Genomic DNA, 17,926 nt, shown 5'->3' with positions numbered 1-17,926 from the left:
GTATACACTCTGCTAAAATCTCCTTTCTTTTCTAAGAACCTTTGTGGTCTCCACTTCAAGCAACACCCCTGGAACGGAATCCGAGTGAAATTGTTTTTGAGCAATGCCACCACCCCATTCATTTTATTCAAATAAACATTCTTTAAAAACAGCGAACCTGGCAGGTGCCAAGGGTGTGTGATCCATAGGCCCATTCCCAGCATATCCCTGGGAAAAAAAAGACTTTGTTTTCGTTTTATGAATGAGTTCCTGGCAAAGAAGGAGAAGCGATCCATGGAAACTCCTTGGACGCTGGAGAGTGTCTGGAAACGCATTAGCGGCCCATATATGGTGGCGCTTTTTAGAATTCTTTTTGTTTTAGGGAACATTAGCAATTAGAATAGGAGAGAGGGGGGAGAATAATTGCAAAGCTGCCTGTAAAGAGCTCTGGCAAAGCAGTCTCAATGACTTGCCAAACCCAGTGAGGAGGAAAACAGAAAAAAAATAAAATTAAGTGGCTTTTTCCAAAAGCAAGGCTCAGTGATTGGTCATGCCCAGTTATAAAGGAGAGCAAAGGGGCAAAGGGGAAATAGAAGTGGTGCTTTAGAATAGAATAGAATAGAATAGAATAGAATTTTTATTGGCCAAGTGTGATTGGACACACAAGGAATTTGTCTTGGTGCATATGCTCTCAACGTACATAAAATAAAATATACATTTGTCAAGAATCATGTGGTAAAACACGTAATGATTGTCATCGGGGTCAAATAAGCAATGAAGAAGCAATATTAATAAAAATCTTAGGATATACGCAACAAGTTACAGTCATACAGTCAACATGGGAGGAAATGGGTGATAGGAATGATGAGGAAAACTAGTAGAATAGAAGTGCAGATTTAGTAGAAAGTCTGACAGTGTTGAGGGAATTATTTGTTTAGTAGAGTGATGGCGTTCGGGGAAAAACTGTTCTTGTGTCTAGTTGCCTTGGTGTGCAGTGCTCTGTAGCGACGTTTTGAGGGTAGGAGTTGAAACAATTTGTGTCCAGGATGTGAGGGGTCAGTAAATATTTTACCCGCCCTCTTTTTGACTCGTGCAGTATATCGGTCCTCAATGGAAGGCAGATTGGCAGCAATTGTTTTTTCTGCAGTTCTGATTCTCCTCTGAAGTCTGTGTCGGTCTTGTTGGGTTGCAGCACCAAACCAGACAGTTATAGAGGTGCAGATGTCAGACTCAATGATTCCTCTGTAGAACTGAATCAGCAGCTCCTTGGGCAGTTTGAACTTCCTGAGCTGGCGCGGAAAGAACATTCTTTGTTCTGCTTTTTTGATGATATTTTTGATGTTAGGTGACCATTTTAGGTCTTGAGATATGATAGAACCTAGAAATTTGAAGGTCTCTACTGTTGATACTGTGTTGTCTAGTATTGTGAGAGGTGGAAGGGTGGAAGGGTTTCTCTTAAAGTCTACCACCATTTCTATGGTTTTGAGTGTGTTCAGTTCTAGATTATGCCTCAGTTGTTGTTTTTAATATGTTGTGGTGCAAATTATCTTTAATCATAGAGATGATTAAGGATGGTTGGGTTCCCCCCCCCTTTCACTGAGATTGCACTTAGTATTATTTATTTATTCGTTATTTAGATTTCTATGTCGCCCTTCTCCATAGATTCAGGGTGGCTCTCAACAAAAATAAACACAAGAAAGGAACATATAAGGAATCTAAAACTGAAATGTAAATCTAAAACCCCAATTTTTTTTCTCTCTCCAATCACAATACAATTAAAAATACCAATAACATCAGGTTGCTTTGTATTAAATTCATTTTACAAATTCTGGTACACGCAAACCAGTGCTGCCACCTTATCTTTTAACATCTGGATAAAAAAATAGCTGCTCACTTTCTTATGTTATACAAAAATACTGTAAACTAAAACCTCTTTTAAGCTGTTCAGTATTTTAGTTATCTCAAGCTGATTAGGCTATAAAGTTTCAAATTTGTCCATATCTCTTCTAAATCAATTTTCACATATATTCAAAAACCTTTTTTAAATGATAATCGCCCATTAATAAGAAACCTCTTGGAAAAAAAACACCAAGCAGCTTTCAGTGACCGATTCAAGGGGAAAAAAACCAAAAGAAAACCAACCAAACAGGTATTATCTCCTAATAGTGCCCAATTAGCCAAATTACAAAATTCCAAAACCTAATAAATAATTCCTTTATTTTAATTAAAACCCCAATTCTTAAAGGCAGTCATCCCATTATAAATTTTACATTCATATAATCAGCCAGAGCTAAATGTTAGGGGCTCAACAGTTCTAGACCTGCCAGCAAAGGTGAGTTTTTAAAGCCTTATGGAAGGCCAGGAGGGTTGGAGTGGTACAAATCTCCGGAGGGAGTTTATTCCAAAGGGCCGGAGCCACCACAGAGAAGGCTCTTCCCCTAAGCCCCGCCAGATGTCATTGCCTGGCTGACAGGACCTGGAGAAGGCCAACTCTGTGGAACCTGACTGGTTGCTGGGATACTTGAGGTAGAAGATGGTTTGCCCTCTGTTTAGTGGTAAAATCTAATTATCGTCAGTGATAGGTTCCTACAGGTACTGTCAGGTACGCAGAAATGGTAGAAAAAAATTCAATTTTTTTTTCTTTTTTTCCCTTCTGGGCTCTGGGTATGTTTTTCCCATCGCAGTAAATGAGGTTGAATGTGTATAATTTTAGAAGAGCTCTGTGTGTCTACATACACATACAGTTTATATAATAGATAATGTATATTTTTGTGTGCCTGTGTGTAATATGTATGTACACATAAGGCATATATACATAGAATTAAACAGTATATTTTGGATGTTCAATAATAGTAAATAGATAGGGAAAGTGTATCTCTTTGAGGTCAGGGGAGGCCGGGCACCCTAACCCTAACCCAAACCCTTGATGTGAGTGACATCAAGTTGGCCACCTTTAAGCCAGGCAAATGACCTTTAAGTCATCCTGGTCACGTGATCATCAAGCCACTCCCATCTGGTCACATGGCTGGCAAACCACACCCACAAAATAAGTCACGCATACACCCTCACCCTAAAATTATACACATTCAACCTCATTTACTGCTATGTTTGTTTGTAGGGATGTTTGGTTTTACAATAAGGGTTTTTTAGTTGTTTAGTATTGGATTTATATGATGTTTTTTATTACTGTTGTTAGCCGCCCCGAGTCTACGGAGAGGGGCGGCATACAAACCCAATAAATAAATAAATAAATAAATAAATATAGGAAAAACATACCCAGAGCCCAGAAGGGGGGGGAAAGAAAAAAAAATCAAAAATTTTCTACCTGTTCTGCGTACCTGACCATCACTGGAATAAATCCACAAAGCCCAGAAACCAAGACATATCTTATCTTGGAAGGCTTCACTTAATAAATAAAGACAAGATCACTCCTTTTTTTTTATCACCTCTCTCTTTTGTGTTGCCATATGGTGGTTTTGGAAGAGTTGCTTTCAGACTTTGGAAAGTCTTTCCCATGGTGGCAACAAGCTAATTGTATAACTAACCATAGAACTTGTTTCTGCTTTGTTTAATCTGCCAAGTGGCTGTTATGAATCTGGTGCTTAGCATTTTATAGTACACACTCTTCCAAGCTTGGTGTCTCTGCATTTAACAGATCCATTAACAATTCTTTTAAGGGTTTGATCCCAGATCACTTCCACAGAAAAGCTTTTCAAAAATTCAAAACCAGTCACTGATGCTTGTGATGCCTTGACATCAACGTTGTTGAAGAGCTGAACTGATTTATTTCAGCATTCAGATGTATTTGAAACTGCAAGAAAGCCAGTCTTCCTTCCTTCCTTCCTTCCTTCCTTCCTTCCTTCCTTCCTTCCTTCCTTCCTCCCATTATCTATCTATCTATCTATCTATCTATCTATCTATCTATCTTTCTTTCTTTCTTTCTTTCTTTCCCCTCTTTCCCTCCCTCCCTCCCTCTGTTCTTCCTTCCTTCCTTCCTCCTTTCTTTCTTTTCCTCCCTCCCTCCCTCCTTCCCTCTCTCCCTCCCTTATTTCTTCCCTTCTTCCCCCTCTCTTCCATCATTCCTCCCTCCCTCCTGCTTTCTTTCTTTCCCCTCCCTCCCCCTGTTCTTCCTTCCTTCCTTCCCTCCTTCCTTCCTTCTCCTCCTTTTCTTCCCTCCCTTCATCCCTTCTTGCTTTAGCTACAACTTTAGATCTACAGTGGTACCTCTACTTACAAACATAATTCGTTCCATGACCAGGTTCTTAAGTAGAAAAGTTTGTAAGTAGAAGCAATTTTTCCCATCAGAATCAATGTAAAAGCAAATAATGCATGTGATTGGGGAAACCACAGGGAGGGTGGAGGCCCTGTTTCCTCCGAGGAGATTCCTAGAGAGGTCCCACGGCGGCTTCTCCCCACCTTTTCCAGCCCTGTTTCCTCCCAGGAGATTCCTACCTAGAGAGGCCCCACGGAGGCTTCTCCCTGCCTTTTCCGGTCACAGTTTCGGAGGCTCGTGTTTGTAAGTGGGAAATGGTTCTTGAGAAGAGGCAAAAAAATCTTGAACACCCGGTTCTTATCTAGAAAAGTTTGTAAGTAGAGGCGTTTTTAGGTAGAGGTACCACTGTATTTTCATTCCTTTTTCTTTTTTACTTTATGTTATATTGTTTACTTTGTAATCTTTTTAATGTATATATTTTGTTCTGTCGGGCTCTCTGGTAGACACCTCCCAAAAATTCACAGATACAAATTTCAGACACACACACGTTTGAAAATTCAAAACAATGTTCTTTATAATGAAAATTCACATAAACTAAGCCTCTTTTGGTATAGCAAAGAGCACTCGTCTCCAAACAAACTGGTAATTGGTACAAGTCCCTTATCAGTTTTGTGATACTTAGCTTGCAGTTGTGAAGCAATTCACAGTCCTTCTTCTTTCACAAAGTGAAACACGCATTGCTCTGGTTTAGTTTCAAAGCTGGGAAAAATCAGCACACAAAAAGTCAAAGTCAGTAAAGCAGTCACGAAACACAACAATCAGATAATCCTCCACAATGGCCAAACCCACAGGCTGCTGTTTATAGCAGCCTCACTAATTACCACAGCCCCACCCAACCACAGGTGGCCTCATTTTCTTTGATAATAATCTCTCAGTTGTTGTTGCCTATGCATCGCTCTCCGCATGCGTGGCTGTATCATTAACTCTTGTTCTGAATCCAAGGAGGAGCTAGATAATTGATCTCCTTCTGAGCTGTAAGCCACACTCTCTTCCTCCCTGTCACTCATGTCTTCTTGGTCAGAGGAGCCTTCATCAGCAGATTCCACCGGGGGCAAAACAGGCCTGCAGCATGTGGATGTCTCCCCCACATCCACAGTCCTTGGGGCAGGAGCTGAGCCAGAGCTAACCACAACATTCATCCAATTTTATTTTTTTTCTTTTTAAATGTTATTGTTTTGTTTTACATGTTGGGTGTATATATGTATTTAAATAAAAATGATTTTTAATTTTTAAAAAAAGAAATTTCGAGGTCAATTGTGGTCATAAGTAAAGGACTAATTGTAGAGGCTCTTAATTCTGCCAATGCCTAAATCATACTTTAGGATTCAGAGATTATGGGTACTTAGAGTATCTCAAAAATTGTAATACTATTACTATTCTCATGGTCTTGCTCTTCAAGACAGGAATGGATTTGCTGGATGAAAGCAGTTGGTGCAAGCCTATGCATCGCTCTCCGCATGTGTGGCTGTATCATTAACTCTTGTTCCGAATCCAAGGAAGAGCTAGATAATTGATCTCCTTCTGAGCTGTCTGCCACACTCTCCTCCTCCCTGTCACTCATGTCTTCTTGGTCAGAGGAGCCTTCATCAGCAGATTCCACCGGGGGCAAAACAGGCCTGCAGCATGTGGATGTCTCCCCCACATCCACAGTCCTTGGGGCAGGAGCTGGGCCAGAGCTAACCACAACAATGTTTAATAAATATTTTTTTTTAAGTAAGCTTGTTTATAAATGGGTTCATACAGCATGCAATTCATGGACTCCTTTGTCCTTTGCAATGGAATCAGGTAGACTTTTCTCTTTAGCGAGTGTTACAAGGTTGGTGAATCTGAAGATCATTGTGGCTCATTTTCAGACTGGTTTTGTAGGAAAGCAGCCCGACATGCCCTTCGTTTGAACTGTATCTTTTTTTTATACCTGGGTGTTTTCTGAAAGCAGCGATGCGTGTAAGAGAGTGTCTCCAGCCAGCTGTTAAAGCAAAATTAGTTTTTCGGTAAGAAGGCAACAGATTGCTCTGCTGTTTATCAATTAATAATGATAAAGCACGGGGTGTATGGAAATTATTGGCATTGAGCAAGGCAGAGAGAAAACAGATGCATTATCTTGGCTAACGCCCGCCTACCGCTTTATGGAATAACAGGAGAGAATCTTGCATAAGGCCTAACTCATACTGGTAAAGCAGGGGTGGGCTTCAAAAACTTTAGTAAGGGGTTCCCTGCCCGATTCTGGGTGGAGGTGATGGGTTCCTACGGGTATGGCCAGGTACGCATAACGGGTAGAAAAAGTTTGGTCAGGTATGCAGAACCAGTAAAAAAAAATTGAATTGTTTTCTTTTTTTCCCATCCGGGTTCTAGGTATGTTTTTCCTATTGCAGCAAATGAGGTTGAACGTGTATAATTTTAGAAGAACTTATGCATGTGTGTGTGTGTACATACACATACAGTTTATATAGTAGGGGAAGAGCCTTCTCTGTGGCGGCCCCGACCCTCTGGAACCAGCTCCCCCCAGAGATTAGAACTGCCCCCACCCTCCCTGCCTTTCGTAAATCCTTAAAACCCACCTTTGCCGTCAGGCATGGGGGAATTGAATCATCTCCCCTGGGCCTATACAATTTAAGTATGGTATGTCTCTGTGTATGTATGTTTTAATAACGGGGATTTTAATGTTTTCTTTTTTAATTGTTAAAATTATTAGATTTGTTATGAACTGTTTTCTATTGCTGTTGTGAGCCGCCCCGAGTCTACGGAGAGGGGCAGCATACAAATCTAATAAATAAATAAAAAAAAATTTTTTTTGTGTGCCTGTGTGTAATATGTATGTACACATGTGGTATATATACCAAGAATTAAATAGTATACCGGTATTTTGGATGTTCAGTAATAGTAAATAGATAGGGAAATTGTATCTCTTTGAGGCTAGGAGAGGCCAGGCACCCTAACACTAACACTAACCCTTGACGTGAGTGACATCCCAGTGGCCGATCAGGTCCCACAGAGTTGGCTTTCTCTGTGGCCGGTCAACTAAACAATGTCGTTTGGTGGCCCCCAGGGGAAGAGCCTTCTCTGTGGTGGCCTCGGTCCTCTGGAATCAACTCCCTCCGGAGATTTTAACTGCCCCCACCCTCCTCACCTTCCGCAAGTCTCTGAAGATCTATCTATGTCACCAGAAATTGGGTAATTTATATATCCCCTTTGGCTAGTAAGATGTATGTGTGGTTATGATTGGGTAGTGTTGACTGTTTTTAATGATAGTAGAGTTTTTAACTTTAGTTTTAATTATTGGATTTGTACCGTATTGTTTATTGTTATTGTGAGCCGCCCCAAGTCTTCGGAGAGGGGCAGCATACAAATCTAATAAATAATGTTGATGATGATGATGATCATCATCATCATCATCATCAAGTTGGTCACCTTTAAGTCAGTCACATGACCTTTAAGCCACCACCACCACCCCCGTCACATTGTAGTTATGTACTTCAGCTAACATGTAGTTTAAACTTGATATTTTTGTTTGCTGATTATGACAAAGACAACTGTTAAGAAAGACAATGTACTTGGTAATATTTGGATTATTATTCTGACTTATTTTGTGTCTGAGTTTAGACTGTTTATCTGAATATGTTATTTCTCAAAGTAAACTTTAATTCAGGTTAGTATATCTGCATGTGGCTGAGTAACTAATCTCAATCCAAACGTTTCTGTTTGTGCACAACCTTGGTAAACAAGGATTACTCTGCTCATACATTAACAACGTGCATGTCTGTAGAACTGTGACCTGCATCTGGGGTAGGCAAAGTTGGCTCTTCTATGACATGTGGACTTCAACTCCCAGAATTCCTGGGCTAGCATGATTGGCTCAGGAATTCTGGAAGTTGAAGTCTACAAGTCATGGAAGAGCCAACTTTGCCTACCCCAGATCTAGATGATTGAGAATCTCTACAGACTTATACATGGGTAGGGTTTCTTCTCTCTCTCTCTCTGTCTTTGTCTCTTTCTCTGTCTCTCTCTGTCTCTCTGTCTCTGTGTCTCTCTCTCTGTCTCTCTGTCTCTCTCTCTCTCTCTCTCTCTGTCCCTCTCTCTCTCTCTCTCTCTCTCTGTCCCTCTCTCTCTGTCTCTGTCTCTCTCTGTCCCTCTCTCTCTGTCTCTCTCTCTCTCTGTCCCTCTCTCTCTCTCTCTCTGTCTCTCTGTCTCTCTCTCTGTCCCTCTCTCTCTGTCTCTGTCTCTCTCTGTCCCTCTCTCTCTGTCTCTCTCTCTCTCTGTCCCGCTCTCTCTCTGTCTCTGTCTCTCTGTCTCTCTCTCTATCTCTGTCTCTCTCTCTCTCCCTCCCTCCTTCTCTCTCTCTTTAGCATGTCCATTGCCTCCCTCTCTTACCTATATAGCTAGCCAATTTCATCCCCTGCATTCTCACAGAATCGTTCAATACCTGTGTGTTATCTTGATGCGGGAATTTCCCTCCCTCTTTCAGGGTTACCTGTCCGAAGGCCTGGTGACCAAATGGTATCGATCTCCCCGCTTGCTCCTTTCGCCCAACAACTACACCAAAGCTATCGACATGTGGGCAGCTGGCTGCATCCTGGCAGAGATGCTTACGGGAAAGATGCTTTTTGCTGGTAAGTCTCCAATTTTCTTTTTATCAATATGCTTGGTTTCCCAATGGAGCGTTAAAAACTCTTAGCAGCTTTACGAACATAAGAACATAAGAAGAGCCCTCTGTGGACTTTCCGTTTTGCCATCTCTCTGCTGAACACCTAATTCCCGCCGTATTGTCTTATGTCTAAGGATATTTACCCATCTAGTATGGCTGTACAGCTATTATCCTTATTGTCTTTTCTTATCTTCTCCCATTGGTATCTTATTTTTAATGTTACTTTCTTGTTTGTATGTATACTGAGAGCTTATGCACTGGGGACAAATTCCTTGTGTGTCCAATCACACCTGTCCATTAAAGTTGTTCTGTTCTGTTGAATTCCATTCCTCTATTTTATTTTTCTAGTTTAGTCTAGTCTAATCTAGCCTAGTCTAGTCTATTCCAATTCCATTCCATTCCTCCCCTCCCATCTTCTCTCTCCTCCATCTTCTCTCCCCTCTCCTTTCCTCTCCTCGCCACCATTCCATCCTCCCCTCCCCTCCTCTCTTCTCCATCTTCTCTCTCCTCTCTTCTGCATATTGTCTCTCCTCTCCCTCCCCTTCTCTCCTCCATCTTCTCTCTCCTATTCTTTCCTTTCCTCCCCTCCCCTCCAATCCATCCTCCCCTCCCCTCTCCATATTCTCTCTCCTCCCCTCCCCTCCATTCCATCCTTTCCTCCCCTCCTCTCTTCTCCATCTTCTCCTCCTCTCCTCCTCTCCTCCCTTCTTCTCTCCTCCCCTCCTCTCTTCTCCATCTTCTCTCTCTTCTCCTTTCCTCCCCCCTTCAATCCATCCTCTCCTCCCCTCCCCTCTCTCTACTCCATATTATCTCTCCTCCCCTCCATTCTATCCTTTCCTCCTATCCTCTCCTCTCTTCTTCATCTTCTCTCTCCTCTCCTCCTCCTCTCTCTTCTTCTCTCCTCCCCTCCTCTCTTCTCCATCTTCTCTCTCTTCTCCTTTCCTCCCCCCTTCAATCCATCCTCTCCTCCCCTCCCCTCCCCTCTCTCTACTCCATATTCTCTCTCCTCCCCTCCATTCTATCCTTTCCTCCTATCATCTCCTCTCTTCTTCATCTTCTCTCTCCTCTCCTCCTCCTCTCTCTTCTTCTCTCCTCCCCTCCTCTCTTCTCCATCTTCTCTCTCTTCTCCTTTCCTCCCCCCTTCAATCCATCCTCTCCTCCCCTCCCCTCCCCTCTCTCTACTCCATATTCTCTCTCCTCCCCTCCATTCTATCCTTTCCTCCTATCCTCTCCTCTCTTCTTCATCTTCTCTCTCCTCTCCTCCTCCTCTCTCTTCTTCTCTCCTCCCCTCCTCTCTTCTCCATCTTCTCTCTCTTCTCCTTTCCTCCCCCCTTCAATCCATCCTCTCCTCCCCTCCCCTCCCCTCTCTCTACTCCATATTCTCTCTCCTCCCCTCCATTCTATCCTTTCCTCCTATCATCTCCTCTCTTCTTCATCTTCTCTCTCCTCTCCTCCTCCTCTCTCTTCTTCTCTCCTCCCCTCCTCTCTTCTCCATCTTCTCTCTCTTCTCCTTTCCTCCCCCCTTCAATCCATCCTCTCCTCCCCTCCCCTCCCCTCTCTCTACTCCATATTCTCTCTCCTCCCCTCCATTCTATCCTTTCCTCCTATCATCTCCTCTCTTCTTCATCTTCTCTCTCCTCTCCTCCTCCTCTCTCTTCTTCTCTCCTCCCCTCCTCTCTTCTCCATCTTCTCTCTCTTCTCCTTTCCTCCCCCCTTCAATCCATCCTCTCCTCCCCTCCCCTCTCTCTACTCCATATTCTCTCTCCTCCCCTCCATTCCATCCTTTCCTCCTCTCCTCTCTTCTCCATCTTCTCTCTCCTCTCCTCCCTTCTCCTTTTCTCCCCTCCCCTCTTTTCTTGTCCATCTTTTCTCTCCTCCTCTCCTCCTCCCCTCCCTTCTCCTCCCCTCCCTTCTCCTCCCCTCCCCGACTCTCCTTTCTTTTCCATCTTCTCTCTCCTCTCCTCCACCCTTCTCCATCTTCTCTCCCCTCCCCTTTCTTCTCCTCTCCTCCCTTCCCCTCCACTTTCTTTTATTTTCCACCCCCTCCCCTTCCTTAAGCTCTTCAAGGGACACATATCTATATCTCAGTCAGCCGGACCCAAAACACAGAAAGTCAAGGACATGTCCTGGTAATAAGACATCACCTTGCCTAGTTTTCCACTCTGTTAATCACGATGCCTTCATTTTCCATCTGCTCAGCACCACTTTGGGAAGCATCATTATTCCTGCTGGGTAGCCAAGAGGAGCCTTCCAAATTGGTGTCATAGCCTTGGACTGCTGCCCTGATAGCTTCTCCAAACAGCTGTTTCAATAGCAGTTCTAAATAACACACTCTCCCAGCTCTGGGGGGGGTGGGGGGTTGAGATGCATTGGCTTATCAGGCCTGACTTAGTCCCCCTTGGACCGCGACGTGGTACGGCTTGTTAGGGTGTTGAGACCAATAGAGGAAGGGCCTATGTTGTGTGTTGTTGGGGCTTTGATTGTTCCATTGTGGCTAGTTCCATTTTGCATAATAATAATAGTAATAGTAATAGATAGTAATAGTAATAATAATTTATTAGACTTGTATGCTGCCCCTCTCCGAAGACTCGGAGTGGCTCCCAACAAATAATACAGAAATACAAATCTAATATTAAAAACAATTATAAAAAGCCCGTTATAAAACAGTCATACAATCAAACAAACCATTCATGAAATGGAACAGCTAGGGGTATGTCAATTTCCCCAAATGGCGACATCCCATCCCTCTGGAGGCTTCTGGAAGCTAAAAACACCCTCCCAGAACCTCTGTGCGAGCCAAAAATCAGTTGGCCGGCACACACATGCACAATAGAGCTGAGCTAGGGCAACGGCTTATGTGCCAGCAAATATGGCTCCACGTACCACCTGTGGCACCCGTGCCATAGGTTTGCCATCATTGGTATAGAATCTCCTGCTTGAGCAGGGGGCTGGATTAGAAGACCTCCAGGTTCCCTCCCAACTTTATTTTGTTCCAAATCTAATGTGATTGTTTTAAGAGTCATGTGGTACAGTGGTTAGTGTTGGTCATGACCTTTAAAGCCCTACATGGCATTGGACCAGATTACCTCTGGAACCGCCTGCTACCGCACGAATCCCAGCGACCGATAAGGTCCCACAGAGTTGGCTTTCTCCGGGTCCCGTCGACTAAACAATGTCGTTTGGCGGGCCCCAGGGGAAGAGCCTTCTCTGTGGCGGCCCTGGCCCTGTGGAACCAAGTCCCCCCGGAGATTAGAACTGCCCCCACCCTCCCTGTCTTTCGTAAACTACTCAAGACTCACTTATGCCGCCAGCCATGGGGGAGTTAAGATATTCCTTTCCCCTAGGCCATTACAAGTTATGCATGGTATGTTTGTGTTTATGTTTGGTTTTATAATAAGGGTTTTTAGTTGTTTTATTAATTGGATTGTTACATGCTGTTTTTTATCATTGTTGTTGTTCTGTCTGGGTCCCCCCAGACGCCAACATCAACTAAAAAGAGTAGCCAGACACACTGGTAAAAAGCAAAGGCAGTTTATATACTGGAAAGCAAACACAGGTAACAAAAACTGTTCTTACAGACAGGAACACGATGCAGTTTCACAGAGGTTTCATGAAGGCCAGGCAATAAAACAGGATTCTTGCTGGCAAAAACAACTCTGGAGATAATAAAACCCACGCCTCCCCCAAGTCTTCCAGGCTTCTAGGCCACAAGCCAAGAGACGCCAAGAATCGAACCAAGGTCACAGGACTCCCAGTTGATAACTCTCCATGAGACTGTAAGGGGGGGGCTGCCTTTTCAACCCTGCTGAGGAGAACTACACCCAAACCCAGCTGTTGCCAATTCAGGGATGGAAATATCTTTCTAATTGGCCCCTTCTTTGAGCTGCACGTCTCTGCCGCGTGTCTATTATAGCCTGTGCGTCTTCATCCAATGAATCCAGGCTACTAGCTGGGGAGAGACCCCCCCCGGGGGTCTCAGGCTTCTCTCCCTCCTCCTCCTCCTGACGTTCCTCTCCCCCGTCTGCCTGGTCCTCCCCCTCCTGGTCACTGTCCTTCTCCTCTGGGCATGGATCCGGCAGAGCTCCAGCCGGTCCCTGAGGAGCCTCAGGCTGAAGCACAACAGTTGTTAGCCTCCCCAAGTCTACGAAGAGGGGCGGCATACAAATCCAATAAAAATAGATAGATAGATAGATAGATAGATAGATAGATAGATAGATAGATAGATAGATAGATAGATAGATAAATAAATAAATACTGCAGGCTCACTCTGCCCACAGCCAGAAGTTCGATTCTGAGCGAGTCAAGGTTGATTCAGCCTTCCATCTTTCTCAGGCCAGTAAAATGAGGACCCAGATTGTTGGGGCTAATACACTCACTATGTAAACCGCCCAGAGAGCTGTGTAAAACACTATGGAGTGTTATATAAATCTAAGTGCTATTGCCATTTTATAAACTCTCAAACAATGAAGTTTACTCCCTTGCTAGAAATATTGGGTAGCAGCTGGAAAAAGGAGCTCTAGATATTTATTCAGGACTTGAGTGCATTGCCTGCTGTTTCTTAACAAATAATAATAAGTTTTAAAAACCCTTCATTTGAAGTTGGCCCAACTGTGACTTTTGTTCTTCTTCGCTGTGCTTGTTATTATTCTAAAATCTCTGTTGCTTATTTTGCAATGCTGCAAAATTTCAACACCTTGGGAGGCAGCTGCACGCAGCTTCCTTAAATAAATAATAAGGTTAATTAATAATGGATTTCACGTCCTGTTCTTCTAAAATCATCTCGCCCAGGAAGAGCTGATAGTGTTAGATAGTCGCTTTCTATAATTGAGAGGTAGATAGATAGATTACTAGACTTGGAAGGGACCTTGTAGGTCATCTTTCGTAAACTTTTGAAAACGCCACGTATGTCGCCAGGCACGGGGAAATTGATACGTCCCTTAGCTATTGAGGTTTATTAATGGATTTGTTTGCATGATTGTTTTTTTATAAGGGTTTTTAAACTGTTTTTAAACATACAACCTGGGAGAAACCCCTCTTAGCAGTAGCGACTGCGAAAGAGACCTCGGAGTCTTGGTGGACAATCAACTAAACATGAGCCAACAATGTGCAGCAGCAGCCAAAAAAGCCAACACAATCCTAAGCTGCATCAACAGGGGAATACACTCCAAGACCAGGGAAGTCTTAATACCACTCTACTACGTCCTGGTCCGACCACACCTGGAGTACTGTATTCAGTTCTGGTCACCACACTTCAAAAGAGACATTGAAACTCTGGAGAAGGTGCAAAAAAGAGCAACCAAGATGATTAAGGGATTGGAAACCAAGACTTACGAAGAAAGACTGAAGGAACTGGGCATGGATAGCCTAGAGAAAAGGAGGGCCAGAGCAGACATGATAGCAGTCAACAAGTATACGAGGGGATGTCACAGAGAGGAGGGGATCACTTTATTCTTCAGAGCGCCAGAGGGCCAGACGAGGAATAACGGCTGGAAGCTGACCAAGGAGAGATTCAACATGGAGATAAGGAGGAACTTCCTGACGGTCAGAGCGATCAATCAATGGAACAACCTACCAGCAGACGTTGTGAACTCCAACACTCTGGACATTTTTAAGAGAAGATTGAACTGCCACTTGACTGGTGTACTATAGGGTTCCTGCTTGGGCAGGGGGTTGAACTTGATGGCCATCATGGTCCCTTTCAACTCTAACAATAAATAAATATTGGATTTGTATTCATTGTATTGCTTTCCTTGTTGTGAGCCACTCCGAGTCCTTGGAGAGGGGCGGCATATAAATCTAATAAATCAATAATAAATTAATAATAATAATCTAGTCCAACCTCCCACTCAAGCAGGAGTTTCTAAACCATTTCAGACAAATGGCAGTCCAATCTCCTTTTGAAAGTGTCAAGTGGAGCTGTCACAACCACCACAGGCAAGCTGTTCCACTGGTTGATCACTCTCACCATCAGAAAGTTCCTACTTATTTCCAGGTAGAATCTCTCCTTGTTCAGTATTCCAAATGTGGTCTCACCAGCGCTCTATATAAGGGGATCACAATCTCCTTCTTCCTGCTTGTTATACCTCTAGCTATGGAGCCAAGCATCCTACTTGCTTTTCCTACCGCCCGACCACACTGCTCACCCATTTTGAGACTGTCAGAAATCACTACCCCTAAATCCTTCTCTTCTGAAGTTTTTGCTAACACAGAGCTGCCAATGCAATACTCAGACTGAGGATTCCTTTTCCCCAAGTGCATTATTTTACATTTGGAAACATTAAACTGCAGTTTCCATTGCTTTGACCGTTTATCTAGTAAAGCTAAATCATTTACCATATTACAGACGCCTCCAGGAATATCAACCCTATTGCACACTTTAGAGTCATCGGCAAATAGGCAAACCTTCCCTACCAAACCTTCCCCTATGTCACTCACAAACATATTGAAAAGAATAGGACCCAGAACAGACCCTTGTGGTACACCGCTTCTAACCTGTCTCTGCTCAGAATACTCGCTATTAACAATAACTCTCTGATGTCTACGCTTCAGCCAGCTGCAAATCCACTGAACTATCCAGGGATTAAGTCCAATCTTCACTAATTTATCTATGAGCTCTTTATGTGGAACCGTATCAAAGGCTTTATTTATTTATTTATTACTTAGATTTGTATGCCGCCCCTCTCCGAAGACTTTGCTGAAGTCCAGATAGGCAATATCCACGGCACTACCTTCATCCAACACCTTTGTGACATAGTCAAAGAAATCAATGAGATTAGTCTGACATGATTTGCCTTCAGTAAAGCCATGCTGATTTGGGTCCAATAAGTTATTATTGTTTTATATTAATATTGGAACCCCACTATCCTATCTCCTCTGGTCCTTCTCTTTGCTAGAGTGGCCATGCCCAGTTCCTGCAACCGCTCTTCGTATGTTATAATTTCCAGTCCCGTTTTCATCTGGTTGCTCTCTTCTGCACTTTCTCTACAGCAGGAGTCCTCAAACTTGGCAACTTTAAGACTTGTGGATTTTAGTTTCCAGAATTCTACAGCCAGCACAGCTGGCTGGAGAATTCTGGGAATTGAAGTCCACAAGTCTTAAAGTTGCAAAGTTTGAGGACCCCTGCTCTAGAGTTTCTCTAGGTGAGTCTGACAATGCTCAAATCAAGTTTATTGATTTATTTTATTTATTAATTGGATTCCGAAGACTCACAAAGTTGATGGCAAAGGGAGATGCAGAGATTTTTCCAGCCTATGACAAACTCAGGCTGCAGTTCTTAATTAGCAACTATTGAGGAGTAATTGAAAGAATGCTCTGCTTTGGTTTCCCTTGTTCTGTTATTATTTATTTGTTTGTTTTTATTTGTTTACTTACTAATTTACTTTTGGCACTTGTTAGGATCTTTGGTTGCCTTTCGTTTGTAGATAATGCTTGTTTGCATCAGGGTTTAGTACAGTATATATATACTGTATAGTGAAACCACACTCAAAATTTGGAAGCAGATTTATTCTGGCTTTCTGCAGAAGGGGTTCTGTCTACTTGTTGTTGGAATTAAATAATATAAATAATAAATAAAGAGAGCTGGGGTGGGGCAGCAGGTAGAGTGCTGCCCTGCAGGCCACTGAGGCTGACTGTAGATCTGAAGGTCAGCGGTTCAAATCTCATCACCGGCTCAAGGTTGACTCAGCCTTCCATCCTTCCGAGGTGGGTAAAATGAGGACCCGGATTGTGGGGGCAATATGCTGGCTCTGTTAAAAAGTGCTATTGCTAACATGTTGTAAGCCGCCCTGAGACTAAGGAGAAGGGCGGCATAAAAATTGAATGGATGGATGGATGGATGGATGGATGGATGGATGGATGGATGGATGGATGGGTGGGTGGGTGGGTGGGTGGGTGGGTGGGTGGGTGGATGGGTGGATGGGTGGATGGGTGGGTGGGTAGACAGACAGACAGACAGACAGACAGATAAACAAACAAACAAACAAACAAATACATAAATAAATAAATAAATAATAACAGATTTGGAAGGGACCTTGGAGGTCTTCTAGTCCAATCCCCTGCTTGGGCAGGAAACCCTACACTACTTCAGACAAATGGTTATCCAACATCTTAAAAACTTCTTGTGCTGGAGTATTCACAACTTCTCTTGAGTTAAAATTTATTTATTGATTTGATTTGATTTGATTTGATCTGATCTGATCTGATCTGCTCTGATTTGATTTGATTTGATTTGATTTGTATGCCACTCCTCTCCGAAGTCTCGGAGCGGATAAAATATATACAAAATATGCCCCCATTTTGGTGGAGGGATACGAATTTTGTCTGGTGGTGGGCACTAATCACTGAGCAGTTGTTATATGTTGTGTGTGTGTTTATATCATTATAAAATCAATTTAAATTTGTTTGTTTTTTAAAGGAGTATTCACAACTTCTGGGGGCAAGCTGTTCCTTGGGCTAATGGTTCTAACTGTCAGGAAATGTTTCCTTTGTTCTAAGTTACTTCTCTCCTTATTTAATTTCCACCCATTGCTTCTTGTTCTACCCTCAAGTGCTTTGCAGAATAGTTTGACTCCCTTTTCTTTGTGGCAACCCCAGAGCTGTTGGAAGACTGCTCTTTTGTCTCCCCTGCTCTTTCTTTTCATTAGATTAGATTAGATTACCCAGTTCCTGCAAACATTCTTCATATGTTTTAGCCTCCAGTCCCCTAATCATCTTTGTTGCTCTTGTCTGCACTCTTTCTAGAGTCTCAACATACTTTTTGCAGCGTGGTGGCCAAAACTGAATGCAGCAGTAATTAATTTTCAGTAGGCTTATTTTTCCATGAATCATCCAAGCTACTTGGTGTTACTGCGTCTTGAGGTGGTTAATTAATTCTGAGAAGGATAGCAAGGATGATCAGGGGACTAGAAAATAAATCCTGCGAAAGGGCTTGAAGGATTGGGAGATGTATAGCTTTGAGAAGGAAAACAATGCTCTTCAGACACTTAAAGTGACCACACAGAGAAGATGAAGACTTATTGTTTATCAATTCTGGA

The 17,926-nt window shown here is 43.0% G+C and overlaps 1 protein-coding gene across 1 annotated transcript in view; it reads left to right on the top strand.

Annotated features, from left to right (window-relative positions):
- MAPK4 (mitogen-activated protein kinase 4) overlaps window positions 1-17,926 on the top strand; it is a 109,415-nt gene that overhangs the window by 69,720 nt on the left and 21,769 nt on the right. Inside the window, 1 exon segment of the mRNA XM_070743564.1 lies at window positions 8,715-8,859. Within this exon segment, the coding sequence (XP_070599665.1) occupies window positions 8,715-8,859 (145 nt within the window).

This window comes from Erythrolamprus reginae, chromosome 2 (genome assembly GCF_031021105.1).
Source record: "Erythrolamprus reginae isolate rEryReg1 chromosome 2, rEryReg1.hap1, whole genome shotgun sequence".
NCBI lineage: Eukaryota > Metazoa > Chordata > Lepidosauria > Squamata > Dipsadidae > Erythrolamprus > Erythrolamprus reginae.
Note: the sequence above shows the minus strand (reverse complement) of the source record. Positions and strands in the feature narration are given on the sequence as shown.